This window comes from Zingiber officinale, chromosome 3A, assembly GCF_018446385.1.
Source record: "Zingiber officinale cultivar Zhangliang chromosome 3A, Zo_v1.1, whole genome shotgun sequence".
In the NCBI taxonomy this organism is placed as follows: Eukaryota; Viridiplantae; Streptophyta; class Magnoliopsida; order Zingiberales; family Zingiberaceae; genus Zingiber; species Zingiber officinale.
The window spans coordinates 107,665,638-107,686,700 of record NC_055990.1 but is presented as its reverse complement, the minus strand read 5'-3'; the positions used below and the strand labels follow the sequence as shown (position 1 = coordinate 107,686,700).

Below are 21,063 nucleotides of genomic sequence, written 5' to 3'. Positions count from 1 at the left end.
TGATCTAAGTTTGATATCGTATTTCTCATATTGTCTCTAGGGGGTACCATCCATTCTGGCGAACAAGTATACCCTCGGGACATGACACAAAGAGCTTACCATGCCTTAGTGTTGGTCATTAGCTAGGGTCAGGAGGCTCACAAACATACCGAGCTCTCTTTTCCTCCACTTGCATATTGAAATGATACTTCTTCAACCTTTTCCCATTAACTTTGAATACCCCTGTTGTTTTGTCCCAAATGTCCACCGCTCCAAATGGATATACCTTTTTCACTTGGAAGGGTCCTGACCATCTTGATTTTAATTTTATAGGAAAAAATTTAAGCCTTGAATTGAAGAGTAATACATAGTCCCTCTCATGGAATTCTCTTCTTATAATGTGCTTGTCGTACCATGTTTTGGTCCTTTCCTTGTATGCCTTAGCATGCTCATATGTATCTTGCCGGATTTATTCCAACCCACTTAGTTGAAGCTTCCCATTTTCACCTATTGCCTTCAAATCATAGTTTAGTTGTCTAATAGCCCAAGAAGCTTTATGCTCAAGTTCCATAGGTAAGTAGCAAGGTTTTCTATAAACAAGCCTAAATGGAGACATTCCTATTAGAGTTTTATAGGTGGTATGATATGCCCATAGCACTTCATCTAATTTTAAGGATCAATCCTTTCAAGATGATAGCACCGTCTTCTCTAGTATACTTTTAATCTCCCTATTTGATATCTCTACTTGACTACTTATTTGGAGATGATACAGGGTGGTTATCTTATGTGTTACTCCATATTTCTTCAATAAATTTCTAAACTATCTTTCAATAAAATGTGATCCTCCATTACTAATTACTACTTATGGAATTTTGAATTGAGGAAAATAATTTTTCTAAGAAGGCTAATGATAGTCTTGGCATCACATGTGGTGAGGCCACAACTTCAACCCAATTTGAGACATAATCCATAGCAACTAAATGTATTTGTTCACCCCTGATGTAGGAAAAGGTCTCATAAAGTCTACGACCCAAACATCAAAGAGCTCCACCTCCAAAATGGCATTTTGTGGCATTTCTTGTCTCCTAGTAATGTTCCTAGTCCTTTGACATTTATCACATGCCATTACAAAATCTCTTGCATCCTTGAATATGTTTGGCCAATAAAATCCAGCCTGTAGAATTGTTGCTGCAGTATTCTTGGCTCCTGCATGCCCTCCATAAGACAAAGCATGACAATGATATAAGAAGTTACGAATTTCCTCATCCGGAACACATCTTTTGTAGCTAGTATTCGTGCACCTCCTATGCAAGAATGACTCATCCCAAATAAAGTATTTTACATTTGCTTAGAACTCCTTACTCTGTTGAAATGTGTACCCTGGTGGTGAAATTCCGCATGCTAAGAAGTTTGCTAAGTCTGCATACCATGGAGCTCCTGAACTTCTCACCACCAACAGGTGCTCATCGGGGAAAGAGTCATTGATAGGTATCTCATCATTTATCCTTTCTTTCCCATCCTGATTTAGTCGAGATAGATGGTTTACAACAAGATTCTCCGTTCCTTTCTTATCTTTGATTTCCAGACCGAACTCCTGGAGTAATAATATCCATCGTATGAGTCAAGGTTTTGCATCTTTCTTGCTCAGAAGATACCGAATTGTAGCATGATCAGTGTAGACTATCACTTTTGACCACATTAGGTATGCTCTGAATTTATCAAAAGCAAATACCACCGCTAGCAATTCTTTCTTAGTTGTTGCATAATTGACTTGTGTATCATTGATCATTTTCCTGGCATAGTGTATGACATTCAACTTTTTATCTTTCCTTTATCCCAACATTGCTCCAACTGCATAATCACTAGCGTCACACATAATCTCAAAGGGCAGACTCCAATCAGGGGCTTGCATCATCGGAATTGTCACCAATGCTCTCTTTATTTTGTAGAAAACCTCCAAACATTCTGGCCCAAAATTAAATTCAGCATCTTTCTAGAGTAGATTTGTCAACGACTTCGAAATCTTAGAGAAATCTTTTATGAAATGTCGATAAAATCTAGCATGCTCAAGGAAACTCGAACCCCTTTCACATTCATCGAGGGAGGTAATATCTCTATCACTTCGACCTTGGCCTTATCAACTTCAATGCCCCTCTTAGAAATCATGTGTCCCAAAAGTATTCCTTCTTTAACCATAAAGTAAAATTTCTCGCAATTTATAACCAAGTTAACATCTTCACACCTTTGTAATTCCTTGGAAAAATTTGACAAATAGGAATCAAAACTGGTCCCATACACACAAAAAATCATCCATGAAGACTTCCATTATTTCCTCTACTAGATCTGGGAAAATAGCCATCTTCTAGTGCTGGAAAGTGGCAGGGGTATTACATAAGCCAAAAGGCATCCTTCTGTATGAAAAGGTCCCATATAGATGTTGGGATATGCCTGATACGGTGTGTGCTAAAATCACGTTTCATAAACATGCACAGCAAAAGACTTAATGATAAATAAACTAATTTATTATATCACATACACTGTACGTATGCAAGATTAATCATGGAGACAAGATTATAAAAACACTACAAGAAAAACCTTCATAGACATCAGTGGAACAACAACAGTTTTAAGCAAAAACCGATGTCTTTGAGTATTTTACACCGGTTTTTCTAAAAACCGGTGTCTATGAGCGCAGATTTTCGCTCATAGACATCGGTTTTTTTAGCCGATGTCTATGAGCGCCTTTTTTTCATTAATAGACACCGATTTTAACCACGGTTTTTAAAATTGGTGTCTATGAACCAAAATTCTGGCGGACTTTCTTAGCGCCCTTTCTTTTGGGTTTCTCCTCGCCCACCATAAATCGAAACCCTAATCCTCCGACATCCTCCTTTTAGGAGTTATCATTTGAAAGACGAGTAATGGATCTCTCGACGGTGATATGGACGACGACCATCATCGGCGCTGTCGCGGTCTACTGGTTCGTGTGGATGAAGCAACCAGCCAATTTATCTCCCCAATTTTGAACAATTCGACATGGCGAAATCAGCACTCCTCTTCCTTTGATCCCATCTCTCGCTCCCTCTTCCCCCTTCTTTTGTTCCTTTTCATTCCGTCGATCTGTTGGCCAGATGAAGAAAGGCCGAGTTCTGGTGGAGCCGGCGGCGGCAGTAGCGGAGACGCGGTTCCACGGCGTGCGCAAGCGACCGTGGGGGCGGTTCGCGGCCGAGATCAGGGACCCCTGGAAGAAGGTCAGGGTGTGGCTTGGAACCTTCGACTCGGCCGATGCTGTCGCCCTGGCCTACGACTCCGCCGCTCGCGCGTTCTGTGGTTCCAAGGCCAAGACCAACTTTCCCCTCGCCGCCGCCGCTGCTGCATCTCCCACCCCTACTCCTGCATTCCGCTGCCCTCCCTCCGCTTACCCAACCCTAGGGTTTTGATAAGATACAAATTGGAATTAAGCCGGCCCACCTCATTCTACACAATCATCACCGAGAGGTCCGAGACCTTGCACAGCGGCATCGTCGTCTGCAAATCTCGAAGCGAAGATGAAAATTGTGGCGGCTTATCTCCTCGCCGTCCTCGGCGGCAACCCCAACCCCTCCGCCGATGATATCAGATCCATCCTTGAATCAGGTCAAACTCTCTTCCCTCTCATATTTATCTTGGTTTCATTTCGGTGATCCTTGTTTCTTGCTTGTAGTGGGAGCGGAGGCAGAGGATAAGAGGATCAACCACTTCCTCGCGGAAGTCAAGGGCAAGGACATAACGGAAGTCATCGCTGCCGGCCGGGAGAAGTTCGCTTCCGTGCCCTCCGGTAGCTCTGTGGCTGCCATCGGGGTCGCCGCCCCTGGTAGCGGCGGCGCGGGCGGCGCCCCAGCTGTAGAGGAGCCTAAGAAGGAGGAGAAGGTGGAGGAGAAGGAGGAATCCGACGAGGTGAAACTCCCTGTCTTTTCCTCCCGCAAATTTTCGTTTCCGACATAAATTTGTGGTTTTTTTTCTTTCTCGTTTCTCGTCGCCAAACAAACCCTCTGGATAATATAGATTGGCCAAAACACGTTTTTTTATGTAAATTTTATCTGATTTTATAGTTGCTTTTTTTTAAAATTGTTCGTTTCTCATTTTATGTTTTTCTTATTGCAGGATATGGGCTTTAGTTTGTTCGATTAATGGAGGTGGCTATAGCGTTAGATCCATGTTAGTTAATTTAATGTTCTACTATCGTTATGATTTCAAAGTCAGACAAAGTAGAATTTACAAGTCTTTCTGCTTTCCATTTTGTTTTGTTATTCTTGAATCGGCTGCTTATGGGCTTTCTTACATGCTCGCCGTTTTATATATTTATGCCAGTGATTTCATTTGATCAAAATGCATATTAGCGGTATCTAATTAAATTATTCTATCTGATCTTCTTTGATTTATGTTGAATTAGAAAACTTTGACTGTTGAGTTGGATCTACCATATATAAATAAGAAATCTCTCTTAAGAACTGAATTCCACCCACGAAGAAGAAATGACTGAAGAACAATCAAGTTTATAATTATTCCTTCAATCTTCTTTTAGATTATTTAATCTGAAGAGTTAGCTACATGAAGGTAGAGGAAAAAACTAGGACAGTATGATGAGGTGCACCGAGAATATTCATACTTTTTTTGGCAATTTTTGCCAAGGACTGCTGCCTGAGGATTCACTTGGCTTTCTATATTTTAGTTTAGTTGTTCAGGACCTTAGGTGAGTGTGATTATTAGTTCAGCCTCTTGATGAATCTTGCTTAGTTGCTTTTATTGTTCCTCAAATACTTTTCTGATGCCCATATTTTTTAAGTTAGAATCGCTTCTTCCAATTGTATGGTTTGAATAATTTGTTTCTATATCTTCTCTTGTGTGTATTGATCCTTCACCAAGTTTGTGGTATTACACAACCTTGTTAATTTTTTTTTGCTATGATGGCTTGCAATTTTTTACTTTGATTATTGAATTAGGATATAAGGCAGTGTGAGTTTTTCAGCCCTGCAGTAAAGTAGAATGAATGTGATTTATTCAGTAGGTTGCTTGCCTAATTACTACTTGCCTATAGGAAAACTAAATCAGCGATTAAAGGTGATTAATCATCTCTAGTTTAAGCCATTTTGTTCTTCAAAGAAAGTATCTTTCTTCTAGTGCTCTGTCAAGCAAATGAAACATTTAATAAGAGTGTTGATGCAAGCATTGACAATGAGAAGGCAGTCAAGCTTTATGAAGTTCCACTCGTCAAATTCTTGGAGTAGAAATAGCCTTGTCATTTGGGTGGTAAGTTCCTTAAATCCAAAATTTTGTATGAACTTTTAATACACTAGGAAAAGCATACAAGAATCTCTAGCAACATAAGACTCCTTATCAAAGGTAACACCTAACTCCAGTTTATGGATGATAGGTGTAAATGCTCTTTGCCTAAATGATCTTATAGAGCCTAGGAATGTATCTTACTTGTTTCCTTTATTAATATCGTCACATCACATTATGCAGACTTATTTCTTTCGTCAGTTTGGAAAGTCGATCGTACAGGTTGACTACCTTACCCTTTGTCAGGGTTTTATCTTGGTATGCTTGAAGTTTTAGAGACATTTTTATATTTGATATCTTGTTCATTAGTGATGTTGGCTTCATGAGTATAAAGGTTAGAGGTTAGACTCATGGAGTGTGATAATGCATGAGTATAGGATAAAACCTTTATTTGTTAGTTGTCTTTGGGCTTGCCATAGATTGCCATCTTAAATTAATACAAATGCATGCCTGCTTTACTTTGGGAGTGTTTCCAGATAAAATCTTGTCTTTCTAACTCTCTTAATTTATTCTTCATGGGGGAAAAAAAAGGAAGAAGGAATCACTTTTGGTTAGGTTGTAATTGGGCTCTGAAGCCAATCACTTACATCTTATGGTTACCGTTTCTCCTTTGAAGATAAAAACATTGCATTATAATCTTTATTTCTAAGAAATTTTTTAGTAGTACTGATCCGGTGGTCAAGGCAGGGGACCCCATTGCAAGAGGTCAGTGCCACGTGGAGATCAAAGGGCCGGGGGGGTCCACCGGAGGAGGATGAGCCGACCGGACTCGGAAGAAAAGGATAGACCGATCGGCCAACCGAGGAGCATCCAACAGTAAAAGGTGCCCTGACAGGGGCCGGGGTTCCGACGCTCAGTTGAAACAATGTCTAAGGGCCGAGCGGAAGGCACTTGCCTGGAAGTTTCCCCAGCATATCAATGCAGGCGACAGGCGAGACGTGAGGGGCGTGCCGCTCGACCGGCGCAGGGGATGAGCGCCGGCCGGACGGCCGTCTCCGTCCAGCCGGCCAGACGTACATCCCGGCTGGCGATGGGTAAAGGGGGACAGGAACATCTTCTGACAGCCGTCAAGTCCTATGGCTAGGCCATACTCCAAGTCTGACAACGAGGTGTTCTGTTGTCCCATCGAAGACGTGATTGGACTGTAGCAGAATGGCTTCAGGTAAGCTTTCTGACACACACATACCGAAGTATGGGCTTCGGACATGTATGTGCCTCGGTGGACGCACAGGATCTCTTTCACCGCTCTATATAAAGAGCCTCATACTTCGCCGGAGGTACGCGTTCAAGACCTTTGGAGCTACTTTTTCCATCACCTGCATACCTGACTTGAGCGTCGGAGGGTCACCGCCGGGAACCCCTTCCCGGCCCGACTTCTGTGCAGGTCCGCCGGAGCATCGTGCCACCAGTCGAAGATCCACTTCAGCAGTCGGAGAGCGCCCCGTGCCCAGCGTCCACTGATTCAGCATTCGGACAGGATCAATTTGGCGCCGTCTGTGGGAACGCTCCTGCATCCGAACGGAAACAATGGACGAGGCTGGACGACAACACACGGTGACGCTTTCGACGGAGGAACTCGACGTTCTGATCGAGATAAGGGCCGCCAAGCTTGTGGAGCAAAAACAGAAAGCCACAGCCGAGCGGCCGGAGCAGCAAGCAACGTCCGCGTCTGGTGGTCGAGCGGAAGCACCGCCGACCACCGTTGCATTTCATCGAGCCCTATTCCGCACCCCTGAAGCCGCAGCAGCTCATAGAGATCGTGGATCTTCTTCGGATGAAATGCCTAGACGAGATGATAGAAAAGGGAAAGCCCCCCGAGCGGACGCATCGCCCGAGAGGATTAATCGCCAATTTTCAGAGGCCATTCTACGAGATCCTCTGCCGAAGCACTACGTGCCCCCAACGATCGACGAGTATAATGGGACAACCGACCCAGATGATCATCTGGGTAAGTTTGATAACACAGCTATGCTCCATCAATACACTGATGGAGTAAAATGTCGAGTTTTTCTTACCACTCTCGCGGGATCTGCTCAACGGTGGTTTCGGAGGCTGCCGGACGGATCCATCACAAGCTTCAAGGATTTCCGGACGGCCTTCCTCCACCACTTCGCAAGCAGTCGGCGCTATCAGAAAACCAGTGTTAGTCTGTTTGCCATCAAACAGGAGCCGAGAGAGCCGCTCAGAGCTTATATCCAGCGGTTTAATCAGGTAGCCATGGATATTCCAACGGCCACCTCAGAGACAATGATGAATGCATTTACACAAGGCCTCGTGGACGGGGACTTCTTCTGCTCGCTCGTTCGGAAGCCGCCTCGAGACTATGATCATATGCTGCACCGAGCCAACGAGTACATCAACGTGGAGGAGGCCCAAGCGGCTCGAAGAAAGGAAGCTCCGACTGATCGGGCTCCACCTGCCGAGCGGAAGCCTCCCACCGCTCATCAACCGCCAAGAGGACCGAGGGCCGAAGCAATTCGCTCCCCTCATGTGAGGTCCCACGTGCAAGAGGTAGCGGCCGCCCGACCCAAGCCAAAGAAGAAATGGACCCCGATGTTCTGCTCCTTCCACCGGACGGATACGCACAACACAAGGGATTGTCGAAGTCTTCCCTTCGTGGCTCACCCCGTGCCTCGGAACGGCGGCCGACGGTCTCCCTCAGTCGACAGGAGACAAAGAACTCATGAAGCCGATCGGACGCGAGCTGATAGGCGACAGCAACAGACTCCCGATCGGCATCGCTCCCCAAGGCAGGAGAATCGCCGAACGTCCAGAGAATGGTCTCGACCATCCGCTCGAGAAGAAGAAAATAGAAGCAATACTTCTCGAGGCGAGATCAATATCATAGCAGGCGGGTCGACTGGAGGAGATTCTAACCGAGCCAGAAAGGCGAGCGTCCGACAGCTCCAAATCCATGCAGTCGGCTGCAGCCAAGAGCCGACGAGCGGACTGGAAATCAGTTTCGGTCCAGGGGACTTGGAAGGAGTTGAAGTACCCCACGATGACGCTCTGCTCATCAAAGCGGTAATAGCCAACTATACTATTCACCGCGTATTTATTGACACAGGAAGCTCGGTCAACATCATATTTAAGAAGGCGTTCGATCAACTACAAATTGACCGAGCCGAGCTGCTGCCCATGACAACTCCACTCTACGGTTTCACGAGCAAGGAAGTCCTGCCGGTCGGGTAAATCCGGCTAGCCATCTCACTAGGAGAAGAGCCGCTCAGGAGGACGAGGACAATGAACTTCGTGGTGGTGGACTCTCCCTCGTCCTACAACGTCATTTTGGGACGACCGGCGCTCAGCGAGTTCCGGGCAGCCATCTCAACCTTCCACCAGAAGATCAAGTTCCCCGTCGAAGACAAAGTAGGAGAGGTACGGGGAGACCAACTGGCAGCTCGGCGATGCTACATTGAAATGGTCCGAGCAGAAGCAAGTTCCGCTCGGAAATCGCCACGGATCGAGGTGAATGTTATAACTGAAAAGCCTCCCTCTTTAGTTTATGAAGAAAAGGAGGAAGTACAGATACACCCAACCTGATCGGAGGCTACAACATTCATCGCGTCCGATCTGGAGGTGAAGCAGAAAGAGGAGTTGATCCAATGCCTCAGAAGAAACCATGATGTCTTCGTCTGGTCGACACATGAGCTGCCCGGAATTTCACCAAGTATTGCGCAGCATGAGCTCCACGTCCGACCGGACGCTCGGCCAGTCAAGCAGAGAAAAAGAGATTTCAGCGCCGAGCAGAACGCCATCATCCGGGTGGAGGTGGAGAAGCTTCTGGAAGCCGGGCACATACGCGAGGTGCAGTTCCCGAGCTGGCTGGCGAACGTGGTATTAGTCTCCAAGCCGGGCAATAAGTGGAGAGTATGCATAGATTTTAGGGATCTCAATAAAGCTTGCCCGAAAGACTTTTATCCTCTGCCCCGGATAGATCAGCTGGTGGACTCTACGGCCGGCTGCGAATTAATATGTATGCTCGATGCTTACCAAGGCTATCATCAAGTGCCGCTCGCCCGTGAAGATCAAGAAAAAGTCAGCTTCGTGACGGCCGATGACACATATTGCTATAATGTGATGTCGTTCGGATTGAAGAATGCGGGAGCCACCTATCAGCGCTTGATGAATAAAGTATTCAGAGAACAGATCGGGCGAAATCTGGAAGTGTATGTGGACGACATTCTCATCAAGACCGTCTGAGCGGCCGATCTCTTCAAAGACATGGAGGAAACCTTTCGAACGCTGCACAAATATGGAGTCAAGCTAAATCCCCAAAAGTGCCTATTCGGAGCAAAAGGAGGGCGTTTTCTGGGATACATAGTGACCGAGTGGGGAATCGAAGCAAATCCTAGCAAGGTGAAAGCTCTGCAAGACATGCCGCCTCCAAGAAATACTAGGGAAGTGCAACGTTTGACCGGTCGGATAACCGCCCTGTCCCGATTCATCTCCAAAACTGCCGACCGGAGCCTCCCTTTCTTCAAAATCTTGCGCAAGGCCACTAAATTTCACTGGGACGAAGAATGCAATCGGATGTTCAAAGATTTGAAGGCATATCTGAATTCCCTCCCAGTATTAGCCAAGCCGGCTGCGGGTGAGCCACTTTGTATTTACTTGTCTTCAACCGAGCAAGCAATCGGCTCGGCGTTAGTAAGGGCGAGCGGAGAGAAGCCCATGTATTTCCTTAGTCACATTTTAAAAGATGCTGAATCTCGCTACACTGGACTCGAGAAGCTGGCTTTTGCTCTGGTCCTCGCCGCTCGACGCCTTCGCCCATACTTCCTGGCGCATACCATCATTGTCAAAACCAATAACCCGCTCGGGCGTGTATTATTGAATCCAGAAGCGTCCGGGCGGCTCATCAAATGGACGACGGAGTTAAGTGAATTTGACATCTAATACCAGCCTCGCTCGGCAATCAAAGCGCAATCCTTGGCCGATTTTGTGACTGAGGTGCAAAGGTCGGAGCCGGAAGCTATGTGGAGAGTATATGTTGATGGGTCGTCCACTCGGCTCGGAAGCGGGATTGGAATATTGTTGCTCTCCCCTCAAGAAGAAAAGATGCACTTATCCATCCAGCTGGATTATAAAGCTACCAACAATGAAGCAGAATATGAGGCCCTTATAGCCGGCTTACAGGCCGCCCGGCATGTAGGCGCCGGTCGGGTAATACTTCATTCGGATTCGCAGTTGGCCGCGCAGCAGCTTTCTGGCACTTTTGAAATTAACAGCGCCCGGCTCAAGCTCTATGCTGAAGCGTTTGAGAAACTTAAAGCCAATTTTAGAGAAGTTATTGTCCAGAAGATACCCAGAGCAGAAAATCAAGCAGCCGATGAGTTAGCCAAACTCGCAAGCTCAATAACGCCGGTCGCCATTCAGCAGCCAATTGAAAAAGTACTGTTGGTTGCGCACGTTGACCGGATGGAAGGCCTCACGTTTCCAAGCGACTGGCGGACACCCATCATAGAGTTCCTCCGTTCGGGCGCCACACCATCCAATGAGAATGAAGCCCAGCTGCTAAGGAGGAGAGCCGGTCGGTTCACACTCATCGACGATCAGCTTTACAAAAAGCCTTTCTCACGCTCGCTGTTGAAATACGTGAGCTCGGAGGACTCGGCTTACTGATGTGCGTAGATTATATACTCTTTTATGCATGTTTTTACGCACATTTACATACTTTGAGCATGCTTGATCTATGCATTTTTATACTTCCAGCTTTCCTTTTAGCATATTTACTCTTTTGGTTCGGAGATCTGCTTTTTGTGCATTTTCTGTACACAGGAGTCGAAATTGGTGAAGATTATGCGTCCTTGGGCAAGCTTGGAAGTAATTGAAGGGAGAGAGCATCAGGCCGTGTACCACACATGGCCGTGTAGTCTTAACAGGAAGGGAAGAGGACATGGCCGTGTGAATCTCACACTGCCGTGTCTTGATTTGAAGAAATCAGAGCAGATGCCTTACATGGCCGTGTGGATCTACACGGCCGTGTGAGGTTTCCAGAGGCCAAGCAGGTGGTGGCCATGTGCATCACACGGCCGTGTGAAGTTTCCAGAGACCAAGCAGGTGGTGGCCGTGTGCACCACACGGCCGTGTAGCATTTCCAGAGAGCAGAAGGGTCTTGGCCGTGTGAACCACACGACCGTGTAGCTTTGGTAGAGAAGGAACTGGACATGGCCGTGTGAATCTCACACGACCGTGTCGTGGGACCGTGTGGCGCCCGATTTCCTCCTCTATTTAAACCTTCCTTCATGAATTGAAAGGGGATCTCTCCCCTTTTGGGAGAAGGCAAGATTTGGTGGTTTCCTCCCATTCTTGGGAGGATTTCTGGGCAATTCGAGGGGAGTTCTCGAAGATTTCGACTCCGGAGCGAGGATTGGATCCGAAGACGAGACTTCTTCGTAGATAAGTTTTCTCTTTCCCCCTTTTCTTGGTTTCTTGGATTGGGGATTTAAGAAATGCTTGTAATGTTTATTTCTTCGGGTTTTCTTCCTCGATTCATGGAGTAGATCTTGTATTCTAGGATTAAGGGAGTATTTGTATGATGGATTGATGTAATCTCTTATGGATTTGTCATTTTCTTATTTCAATGACATTGTCTTGCTTATATCAATTAGATCTTGAATGGTTAATGGTGATTTGTGCTTAATTCTCATTCTTGATTGATTGTTTGGATTTCTTGTGGACTTTGTAAAGATAAACTCTCACTCGATCATTCGAGTGATCCATGTGACAGGTGCAAGCCCGTGTAAGGACGTTTGAGAGATAATCTTGAAGAGGAAATAGGAATATTCAAGAGAGTAGGATGGATCTTGTGATTAGTTTCTTGTATCTTGATAGATTAATAAGTTGTGGGCTTCTATGTTGATATCCGAGGAAGGCATAGTAATAGGTGCGCTTCTGTGTAAGGACAACGTAGGTTCACGTCTAATTGATCATATTTAGATACATTTCTCAGTCCTTAGCCGGTTATCTATTGCAAGAGAGAACCGGCAACTTTCTACAAGTGTTTGACAATTGAGGGATAAGAATTGGTGAACCATTTACATGCAAGAAATCTTACAAAGAAACCGAAACTCCTAGAATCTCCCTTTATCATAACCCAAAACACTAAACTCTTGTTTGTTGATCTTTAATATTAGATTTGTTTACTTTCACTTTGCATTTGAAACAATTGGATAGTTGTTTAGCTAATTCGCATTGAGACATTTCTAGTGCTTATTCCAGTCCCTGTGGATACGATAATCTTTTATATTACTTGCGACATTTCTGTACACTTGCGGAGCGTAACAAGTTTTTGGCGCCGTTGCCGGGGACTGCGCTATAACATTAGGAATTATCAATTGAGTTAGACTAAACATAACATTTGTTTTCCTTTCATATTGCATAGTTGTAACTAATCATTAGATTTCTGTTTTTACTCTCTTGTATAACTTTTACTTCTTGTTAATTCTTTTTGTACAAATTCAATTCTGCATTTTTTATTCTTTTATTTTTCTTTTTCTGTTGAATTGTCATTTGCTATCTTGTTCTTGTGTATGTGAAGATCTAACTTTGCAGGGGAATTCTTTCCTTTTGACCCCTAGATTGACAGAACTTTCCATAAAAGAAGAATTCTGCAAAGGCAAATCGAAGAACAAGAATATTTGAACATGGTGTGCAAGTCACTAGGAGATTATGGAGCTCCGAAGTTTGCAAAACAAATGGGAGCAATTGTTTACCCTAACATACAAGCAAGAAATTTTATACTCAAACCATCTTTTGTTTCCATGGTTCAGAAAACTCAGTTTGGAGGATTGGAGATTGAAAATCCTTATTCCCATTTGATGGAGTTTTATAGATATTGTTATACTTTGAAATATGAAGAAGTTTCATCTGATATTGTTCAGCTGCTTGCTTTTCCTTTTAGTCTGAAGGATGCTGCAAAAAGATGGTACGATTCTCTAAAGTCTCAAAGTATCAGAACATGGGATGAGTTAGAGCAAAAATTCCTTGACCAATATTTCCCTCCAAGGAAAACTACTTATTTGAGAAGTCAAATTTTAAATTTTAAGCAATTGGATGGAGAAAAATTATACCAAGCCTGGGAAAGATATTCTTCTCTTCTGCAGTTATGTCCACATCATGGAATTGAGAAATGGTTAATTATGCATTTGTTCTATGTTGGGCTTTCTTTCTCAAATAAGAATCAACTGGATTTAGCATATGGAGGATCATTTTTGAAAAAAAGTCTAGAAGAAACTTTTGAGATAGTTGGTAGAATTACGCAAAATTCCAATGATTGGGCAGAGCAAGATAGCTCATTCTTAACAATGGATATCATTAGAGAAAAGGATGATGTTGAAAAAGGGCTTATCTTGAATCAAAATGATTTCCAAACATTATTTCCTTGGTGTTGTGAATAATTATCAAAAATGTTTGGTGAAAAAGCATTTTCAACAGAAAAGGGGGTATGTCTTGGTGATCATAAGGAGGATGATCTGTCTTTAGACAATGAAGAGTTGTTAGAAGAAAGCTTGGCTAAGGGGGAGACTATGTTGATAGAACAAGAGCCAGTTTACCAGAAATAGTACCACCTCAACTTGAACTTAAACCATTACCACCAAATCTTAAGTATGAATTTCTTGGGCCGAATTCTACTTATCCAGTTATAATTAATGCTCAGTTAAATGAGTTTGAAACAAAGAGACTGTTGGATGAGTTAAGGTTGCATAGAAAGGCCATTGAATATATAATTGATGATATAAAAGGGATTATTCCATCTCTCTGTATGCATAGAATTTTACTTGAAGAGGGGTACAAGAACTCAATTGAGCATCAAAGGAGACTAAATCCAAATTTAAAATAGGTAGTAAAGAAGGAAGTGATTAAACTTCTTGATGCAGGGATTATTTACCCAATTTTGGATAGTGAATGGGTGAGTCCAGTCCATGTGGTTCCAAAGAAAGGAGGAATGACTGTTATCTAGAATGAAGAAGATAAGCTAATTTCAACACGAACAGTGACGGGGTGGCGAATGTGCATTGATTATCGGAAGTTGAATAAAGAAACAAGGAAGGATCATTTCCCTTTACCATTTATTGATGAAATGCTTGAAAGATTGGCTAAACATTCCTACTTTTGTTACTTGGACGGATATTCTGGATTTTTTCAAATTCCAATTCATCCTCAAGACCAGGAGAAGACTACTTTTACTTGTCCTTATGGTACCTTTGCTTATCGTCGGATGCCATTTGGGCTTTGTAATGCTCTAGCCACTTTTCAGAGATGCATGATGGCAATTTTTTCAGATTTAATAGAAAAAATTATGGAGGTTTTCATGGATGACTTCTCAGTCTATGGGAATGACTTTGATTCTTGTTTGTCAAATCTTTCTACTGTTCTAAAAAGGTGTGAAGATACAAACCTAGTGTTGAACTGGGAAAAATGTCATTTTATGGTTAAGGAAGGAATAGTTTTGGGCATAAAATTTCAGAGCGTGGTATTGAGGTAGATCCAGCAAAAGTGGAAGTAATAGACAAATTACCCCCACCCATCAATATAAAAGGAGTTAGGAGTTTTTTAGGACATGCTGGCTTCTATAGATGTTTTATTAAGGACTTTTCAAAGATTTCCAAGCCATTAACTAATCTGTTGATTAAAGATGTTGAGTTTTGTTTTGATAGCGAATGTATTGAAACCTTCAATAAAATCAAGAGTGCTCTTACAACAGCTCCAGTCATTCAAGCACCTGATTGGGATCTTCCTTTTGAAATAATGTGTGATGCTAGTGATTTTGCTGTAGGAGCAGTTTTGGGACAGCAAAGAAATAAGATTTTACATGCGATCCATTATGCAAGTAAAACACTTGATGCAGGCCAAGTAAACTATTCTACTACAGAAAAAGAATTATTGGCAGTGGTATTTGCTATTGATAAATTTAGATCTTATCTAGTGGGATCAAGAGTAATAGTATATACTGATCATGCAGCTATCCGGTATCTACTTGGAAATAAAGACGCTAAACCTAGGTTAATCAGGTGGATTTTACTTTTGCAAGAGTTCAACCTTGAGATTAGGGATAAGAAAGGAGCTGAAAATGTAGTAGCGGATCATTTGTCTAGAATAGCTCAAAAGTCAGAAAATGAGGTGGATTTTGATTTGCCTATTGATGACATATTCCCGGATGAACACTTATTAGCCTTATCAAGTGTGAAAACTCCTTGGTATGCAGATTTTGTGAATTTCCTTGCTAGTGGAGTGTTACCTCCGGATTTTTTCTCATCAACAAAGGAAAAAGTTTTTTTTTCAGAAGTTAAGAATTATGTTTGGGATGAACCTCTCCTGTATAAGAAATGCAATGATGTGATTTATCGAAGATGTATACCTGAAGAAGAAGTTAGAGATATCTTGTTTCATTGCCATTCTTCGTCCTATGGAGGACATTTGGGTAGTTCAAAAACGATTACGAAAATTCTTCAAGCAGGATTTTATTGGCCAACCTTATTCAAGGATGCTAAGTTGTTTGTTCAGTCCTGTGATCAATGTCAGAGAACTGGGAATATAATTAGAAGAAATGAAACGATGTTAAATTACATTCTTGAGGTTGAGTTATTTGATGTTTGGGGAATTGATTTCATGGGACCTTTCCCTCTTTCATATGGGAATAGGTATATTCTTGTGGCAGTAGATTATGTGTCCAAATGGGTAGAAGCTGTGGCATCTCCTACGTGCGATGCGAAAACAGTTATCAAATTATTTAGGAGTATTATCTTTCCAAGATTTGGGGTGCCAAAGGCAGCCATTAGTGATGGAGGATCACATTTTATAGAGAAACAGTTTGAAAACTTACTTAGAAGATATGGAGTGAAGCATAAAGTAGCAACACCTTATCATCCTCAAACTAATGGGCAAGCTGAGATATCTAACCGGGAAATTAAGTCCATATTGGAAAAGACTGTATCCACTTCAAGAAAGGATTGGGCGTTGAAATTAGATGATGCTTTATGGGCATATCGAACTGCTTATAAAACTCCTATTGGGATGACCCCATTTCGATTAGTTTATGGTAAGCCTTGCCATCTTCCAGTTGAACTAGAACATAAGGCTTATTGGGCAATTGCAAATTTGAATATGGATTTAAAGGAAGCAGGGGAGAAAAGGAAGCTTCAGTTGAACGAACTTGATGAATTAAGGATGGATGCATATGAGCATGCTAAATCTTACAAAGAAAGGACGAAGAAATGGCACGATCAACACATTCTTCGTAAAGACTTTAATGTAGGAGATTTGGTTTTGTTGTTCAATTCAAAATTAAAACTTTTTCCTGGTTAGCTTAAGTCAAGGTGGACGGGTCCATATGAGGTAAAGAAGGTTTACCCTTTTGGAGCTGTAGATATTTGGAACAAAGATTTTGGGATAATTAAGGTAAATGGTCAATGTCTGAAAAAATATATTCATGGTACGAAAATAGAAAAGGTACAAAGGTTGTATTTTTCTGAACCCCGCCCTCCAGATTGAACTCTTTTAGCTAGTATAAATTCATTTTGTTGTTTTTTACTTGTTCTTGATTTTGTTTTCAGGTTAGGTGCAAAACAAAGCCCGGCCGTGTGCTATACACGGCCAGGCAAAGGTTGCAGGGAAGGGAAGTACTTAGGTCGTGTCACCCAAACATGGCCGTGTAAAGAATCCCGAGGAGAAAGATGGAGAGGTCGTGTCCCAGACACGGCCGTGCGAAGAAACCCGTGAAAGAAGAGGTTTAGGTCGTGTCCCAGACACGGCCCGTGTCTGGAATCCAGAGAAGAAAGGGAAGGGGGCCATGTCACAGACACGACCGTGCGACGAGAAATGAACATGGCCGTGTGATATCACACGGCCTGATCCACATATTCTTAAGGAATTAGGGCACGGGGTGTGGGGCGGCACACGACCGTGAGATTTGATTTTCTTCCATGGAAAACGTGATTGAGGAGATTTCGGCCACAAGAAAAGGGAAGGAGAAGGTGGTTGCAAGAAAGGAGAGGAATGTTTGCTTTAAAGGTATTTCTAATGACTTTGGTATTGTTTTCTCTAGTGATGAGCAACGGTATAGATATTCTTCTTTATTTAAACGACCTCTTTTAGGCACTAGGTTTCTTGATGTTGAAACTTTAGAAACTTTGGGGTTTAAGGATGATTTAGTTTGGCTATTTGAAAGGATAGGATGGAGTGGTTTAGTGAACATGAAATATCCTACTTATCCTAGAATTGTTTTTGAATTTTTAAGCTCAATAGAGGTTGATAATGTTCAAGGTGGGGGGAAGTGTAAATTTCGTTTGTTTAATGAAAGTTATGAATGGACGTTGGGGGATTTTAATACTTGTTATGAATTGCCAAAGAATGATGTGTGTGTGATTTTGCCCCAATTTGAGAATTCATATTTTTGGCAACAAATTTCTGAACAACCTCTATTTGATCCTCATAATTCTAGAGTTTTCCAAATTATCAATCCTATTTTTAAATATGCTTACTTAGTCATGAAAAACACTATATTTGGAAGGGAGGACAAAGAGGGATCAGTAAGACTTATAGATTTGTATTGTTTGTGGGCAATGGTCGAAAATGTTCAAATTAATTCTGGTTATTTCTTTCTTAGACATTTGGCAAAATTAGGGAAATCAAATTCTACCACACCTATTATTTTTGGGAGATTACTTACTCAATTGGCCTTAGTATTAGGATGTGATTTAAGTGAATTAGAGGTGGTGGAGAGTTCTTGTACATTGGATTTCAATTCATGTTTAGCAATGAAAATGATTAAGCATGAAGAGCATGGAATTAGTTTAGTCATTAAAAATGGTTTCCCTTTAAAATTGCCCAATCATGATTTTACTACAATTCATAATAAAGAGAATTGGTGTTTAAAGTTAGCTAGGCAACAATCTAGAGCTTTGTCAACTTTTACTCCAAGAAATGTTTCTAAGGGTAACCAAGAGATTCATAGTTTTATGTTTCAAGAACTTAATTTTGCTTTAAAGAATATTCATAGTGATTTAGATTCAACTAATGAATTTCTTGAAGATAAGAAGCTTATGGAGGAGGAACTATTTAAAAAGCTACAAGATTGTTTCAAGAGTGAAAGAGAATTGTGTGATAAGATTTCTAAAATGATGAATGCTTATAGGGCTAAAATGGAATTTCATGAAGATCTTAGAGGTTTTATGAGATTTGTGCAGGATGATATTGATAAATTGTTTGAGTATCATAATTTTTTCAGAAACGAAGTTAAATGGTTTGTTAAAGATTTTGCATCTTCCTTCCCTGATTTTCCACCTCCTCCACCATATTGATTTCATCGGGACGATGAAAAGTTTAAGTCTGGGGGGGTGTCATGTATGGTGTCATGTACTGTTTAGTTTGGTTTTCAGTTTTTAGTTTTTGTTAGTTTTTCATGTTTTTGGTTTTCAGTTTTTAGTTTTTGTTAGTTTTTCATGTTGGTTCTTATTTTCATTGCTTGTTGCCTTATTTTGCTTGTTTTTGAAATAATCATGGCAAAAAATTTTTTTTGAGAACATCAAATCTTCACTTATATGCTTTCTTGGATTCAAGTGAAATGTTAGCACGATTATTGTCTTGATTCATGATGTTCGAATGATGCTAGTAGTAAACTTTGTGTAGTTCTTTTTTCTATCTTGGGAAGCATTAATAAGCTAAGAATCTTATGGTGATGAGTTTTAGTTTTGGTTCAACCTTAAGGATTTTACCTTCACTACACTTGTGCTTGATGCTTGAATAGTTGATGTCATTGAAATAGTCATGATTCATCTTGTTTGCTTAGTACTTGGTTTCCATGGTGATTTCTCAACTTTCATTTTGGTTACTAGATGAGGCTCAAATCATTAAAGCTCATTTGGAAAAATCAAAATATCCCAACATGTGTGCTAAAAGTACATTTGTGAATAAGTTTTGCACAATGCAAACACTTATAAAAAAAAAAAAGGGATATAAAAAATAGTTGTCATGAGTGAAATCTAGCAAGTCACCCCTTTGAGACCGAGTTAGGTTACTGGGAAAATGACTGCTTAGTTTCCCTTGAGATTGAGCACACCTTTGAGACCTTGGGTTAGTTGAGAAATATGAACCAAGTGAATGGTGAGTAAGTGCCTATCACTGGTTACTTGTCTTTCACTGGAAACATTAGGAGTTCAAATTTGATGACGACTTGACTAGGACATGGATTGAAACTTGAAGGGTGTTGAGTTACTTTTACACTGTGCACAAGATTCTTATGCTTGAACCATACTTTACTTGTTTCCATGATCATGCTTGTTAATGAAACTTTTTGATAGAATTAGGAAAGTGCACTAGGTTTTATGAATGTGTTGTAGAACATATGAATTTAGACTGCTGCATTTTGCTTGAGGACAAGCAAAGGTTTAAGTCTGGGGGTGTGATGTGCGTAGATTGTATACTCTTTTATGCATGTTTTTACGCACATTTACATACTTTGAGCATGCTTGATTTATGCATTTTTATACTTCCAGCTTTCCTTTTAGCATATTTACTCTTTTGGTTCGGAGATCTGCTTTTTGTGCATTTTCTGTACACAGGAGTCGAAATTGGTGAAGATTATGCGTCCTTGGGCAAGCTTGGAAGTAATTGAAGGGAGAGAGCATCAGGCCGTGCACCACACATGGCCGTGTAGTCTTAACAGGAAGGGAAGAGGACATGGCCGTGTGAATCTCACACGGCCGTGTCTTGATTTGAAGAAATCAGAGCATATGCCTTACATGGCCGTGTGGATCTATACGGCCGTGTGAGGTTTCCAGAGGCCAAGCAGGTGGTGGTCGTGTGCATCACACGGCCGTGTGAAGTTTCGAGAGACCAAGCAGGTGGTGGCCGTGTGCACCACACGGCCGTGTGAAGTTTCCAGAGACCAAGCAGGTGGTGGCCGTGTGCACCACACGGCCGTGTAGCATTTCCAGAGAGCAGAAGGGTCTTGGCCGTGTGAACCACACGGCCGTGCAGCTTTGGCAGAGAAGGAACTGGACATGGCCGTGTGAATCTCACACGACCGTGTCGTGGGGCTATGTGTCGCCCGATTTCCTCCTCTATTTAAACCTTCCTTCATGAATTGAAAGGGGATCTCTCCCCTTTTGGGAGAAGGCAAGATTTGGTGGTTTCCTCCCATTCTTGGGAGGATTTCTGGGCGATTCGAGGGGAGTTCTCGACGATTTCAACTCCGGAGCGAGGATTGGATCCGAAGACGAGACTTCTTCGTAGATAAGTTTTCTCTTTCCCCCTTTTCTTGGTTTCTTGGATTGGGGATTTAAGAAATGCTTGTAATATTTATTTCTTCGGGTTTTCTTCCTCGATTCATGGAGTAGATCTTGTATTCTAGGATTAAGGGAGTATTTGTATGATGGATTGATGTAATGTCTTATGGATTTGCCATTTCTTTGTTTCAATGACATTGTCTTGCTTGTATCAATTAGATCTTGAATGATTAATGGTGATTTGTGCTTAATTCTCATTCTTGATTGATTGTTTGGATTTCTTGTGGACTTTGTAAAGATAAACTCTCACTCGATCATCCGAGGGATCCACGTGACAGGTGCAAGCCCGTGTACGGACGTTTGAGAGATAATCTTGAAGAGGAAATAGGAATATTCAAGAGAGTAGGATGGATCTTGTGATTAGTTTCTTGTATCTTGATAGATTAATAAGTTGTGGGCTTCTATGTTGATATCCGAGGAAGGCATAGTAATAGGTGCGCTTCTGTGTAAGGACAACGTAGGTTCACGTCTA

General features: G+C 42.1%; 2 protein-coding genes across 3 annotated transcripts; both read left to right on the top strand.

Moving 5' to 3' along the window:
• Window positions 1-2,900: 2,900 nt before the first annotated feature.
• Window positions 2,901-3,419, top strand: LOC122050564 (ethylene-responsive transcription factor 3-like). The gene is made up of 2 exons (XM_042611460.1): window positions 2,901-2,959; window positions 3,029-3,419. Exons 1-2 carry the CDS (start codon window positions 2,901-2,903, stop codon window positions 3,417-3,419), a joined length of 450 nt encoding a protein of 149 aa, XP_042467394.1.
• A 71-nt stretch (window positions 3,420-3,490) lies between these two features.
• On the top strand, window positions 3,491-4,160 carry LOC122053946 (60S acidic ribosomal protein P2B-like). 2 transcript variants are annotated; one of them, XM_042615844.1, is made up of 3 exons: window positions 3,491-3,615; window positions 3,683-3,915; window positions 4,123-4,160. In XM_042615844.1, the coding sequence occupies exons 1-3, from the start codon at window positions 3,528-3,530 to the stop codon at window positions 4,147-4,149; spliced, it is 348 nt and encodes a 115-aa protein (XP_042471778.1). In that variant the 5' UTR covers window positions 3,491-3,527; the 3' UTR covers window positions 4,150-4,160. The 2 variants fall into 2 exon arrangements, with proteins under 2 accessions (XP_042471778.1, XP_042471777.1); XM_042615843.1 differs by having other exon boundaries at window positions 3,498-3,636; window positions 3,668-3,915.
• The last annotated feature ends 16,903 nt before the right edge of the window (window positions 4,161-21,063 follow it).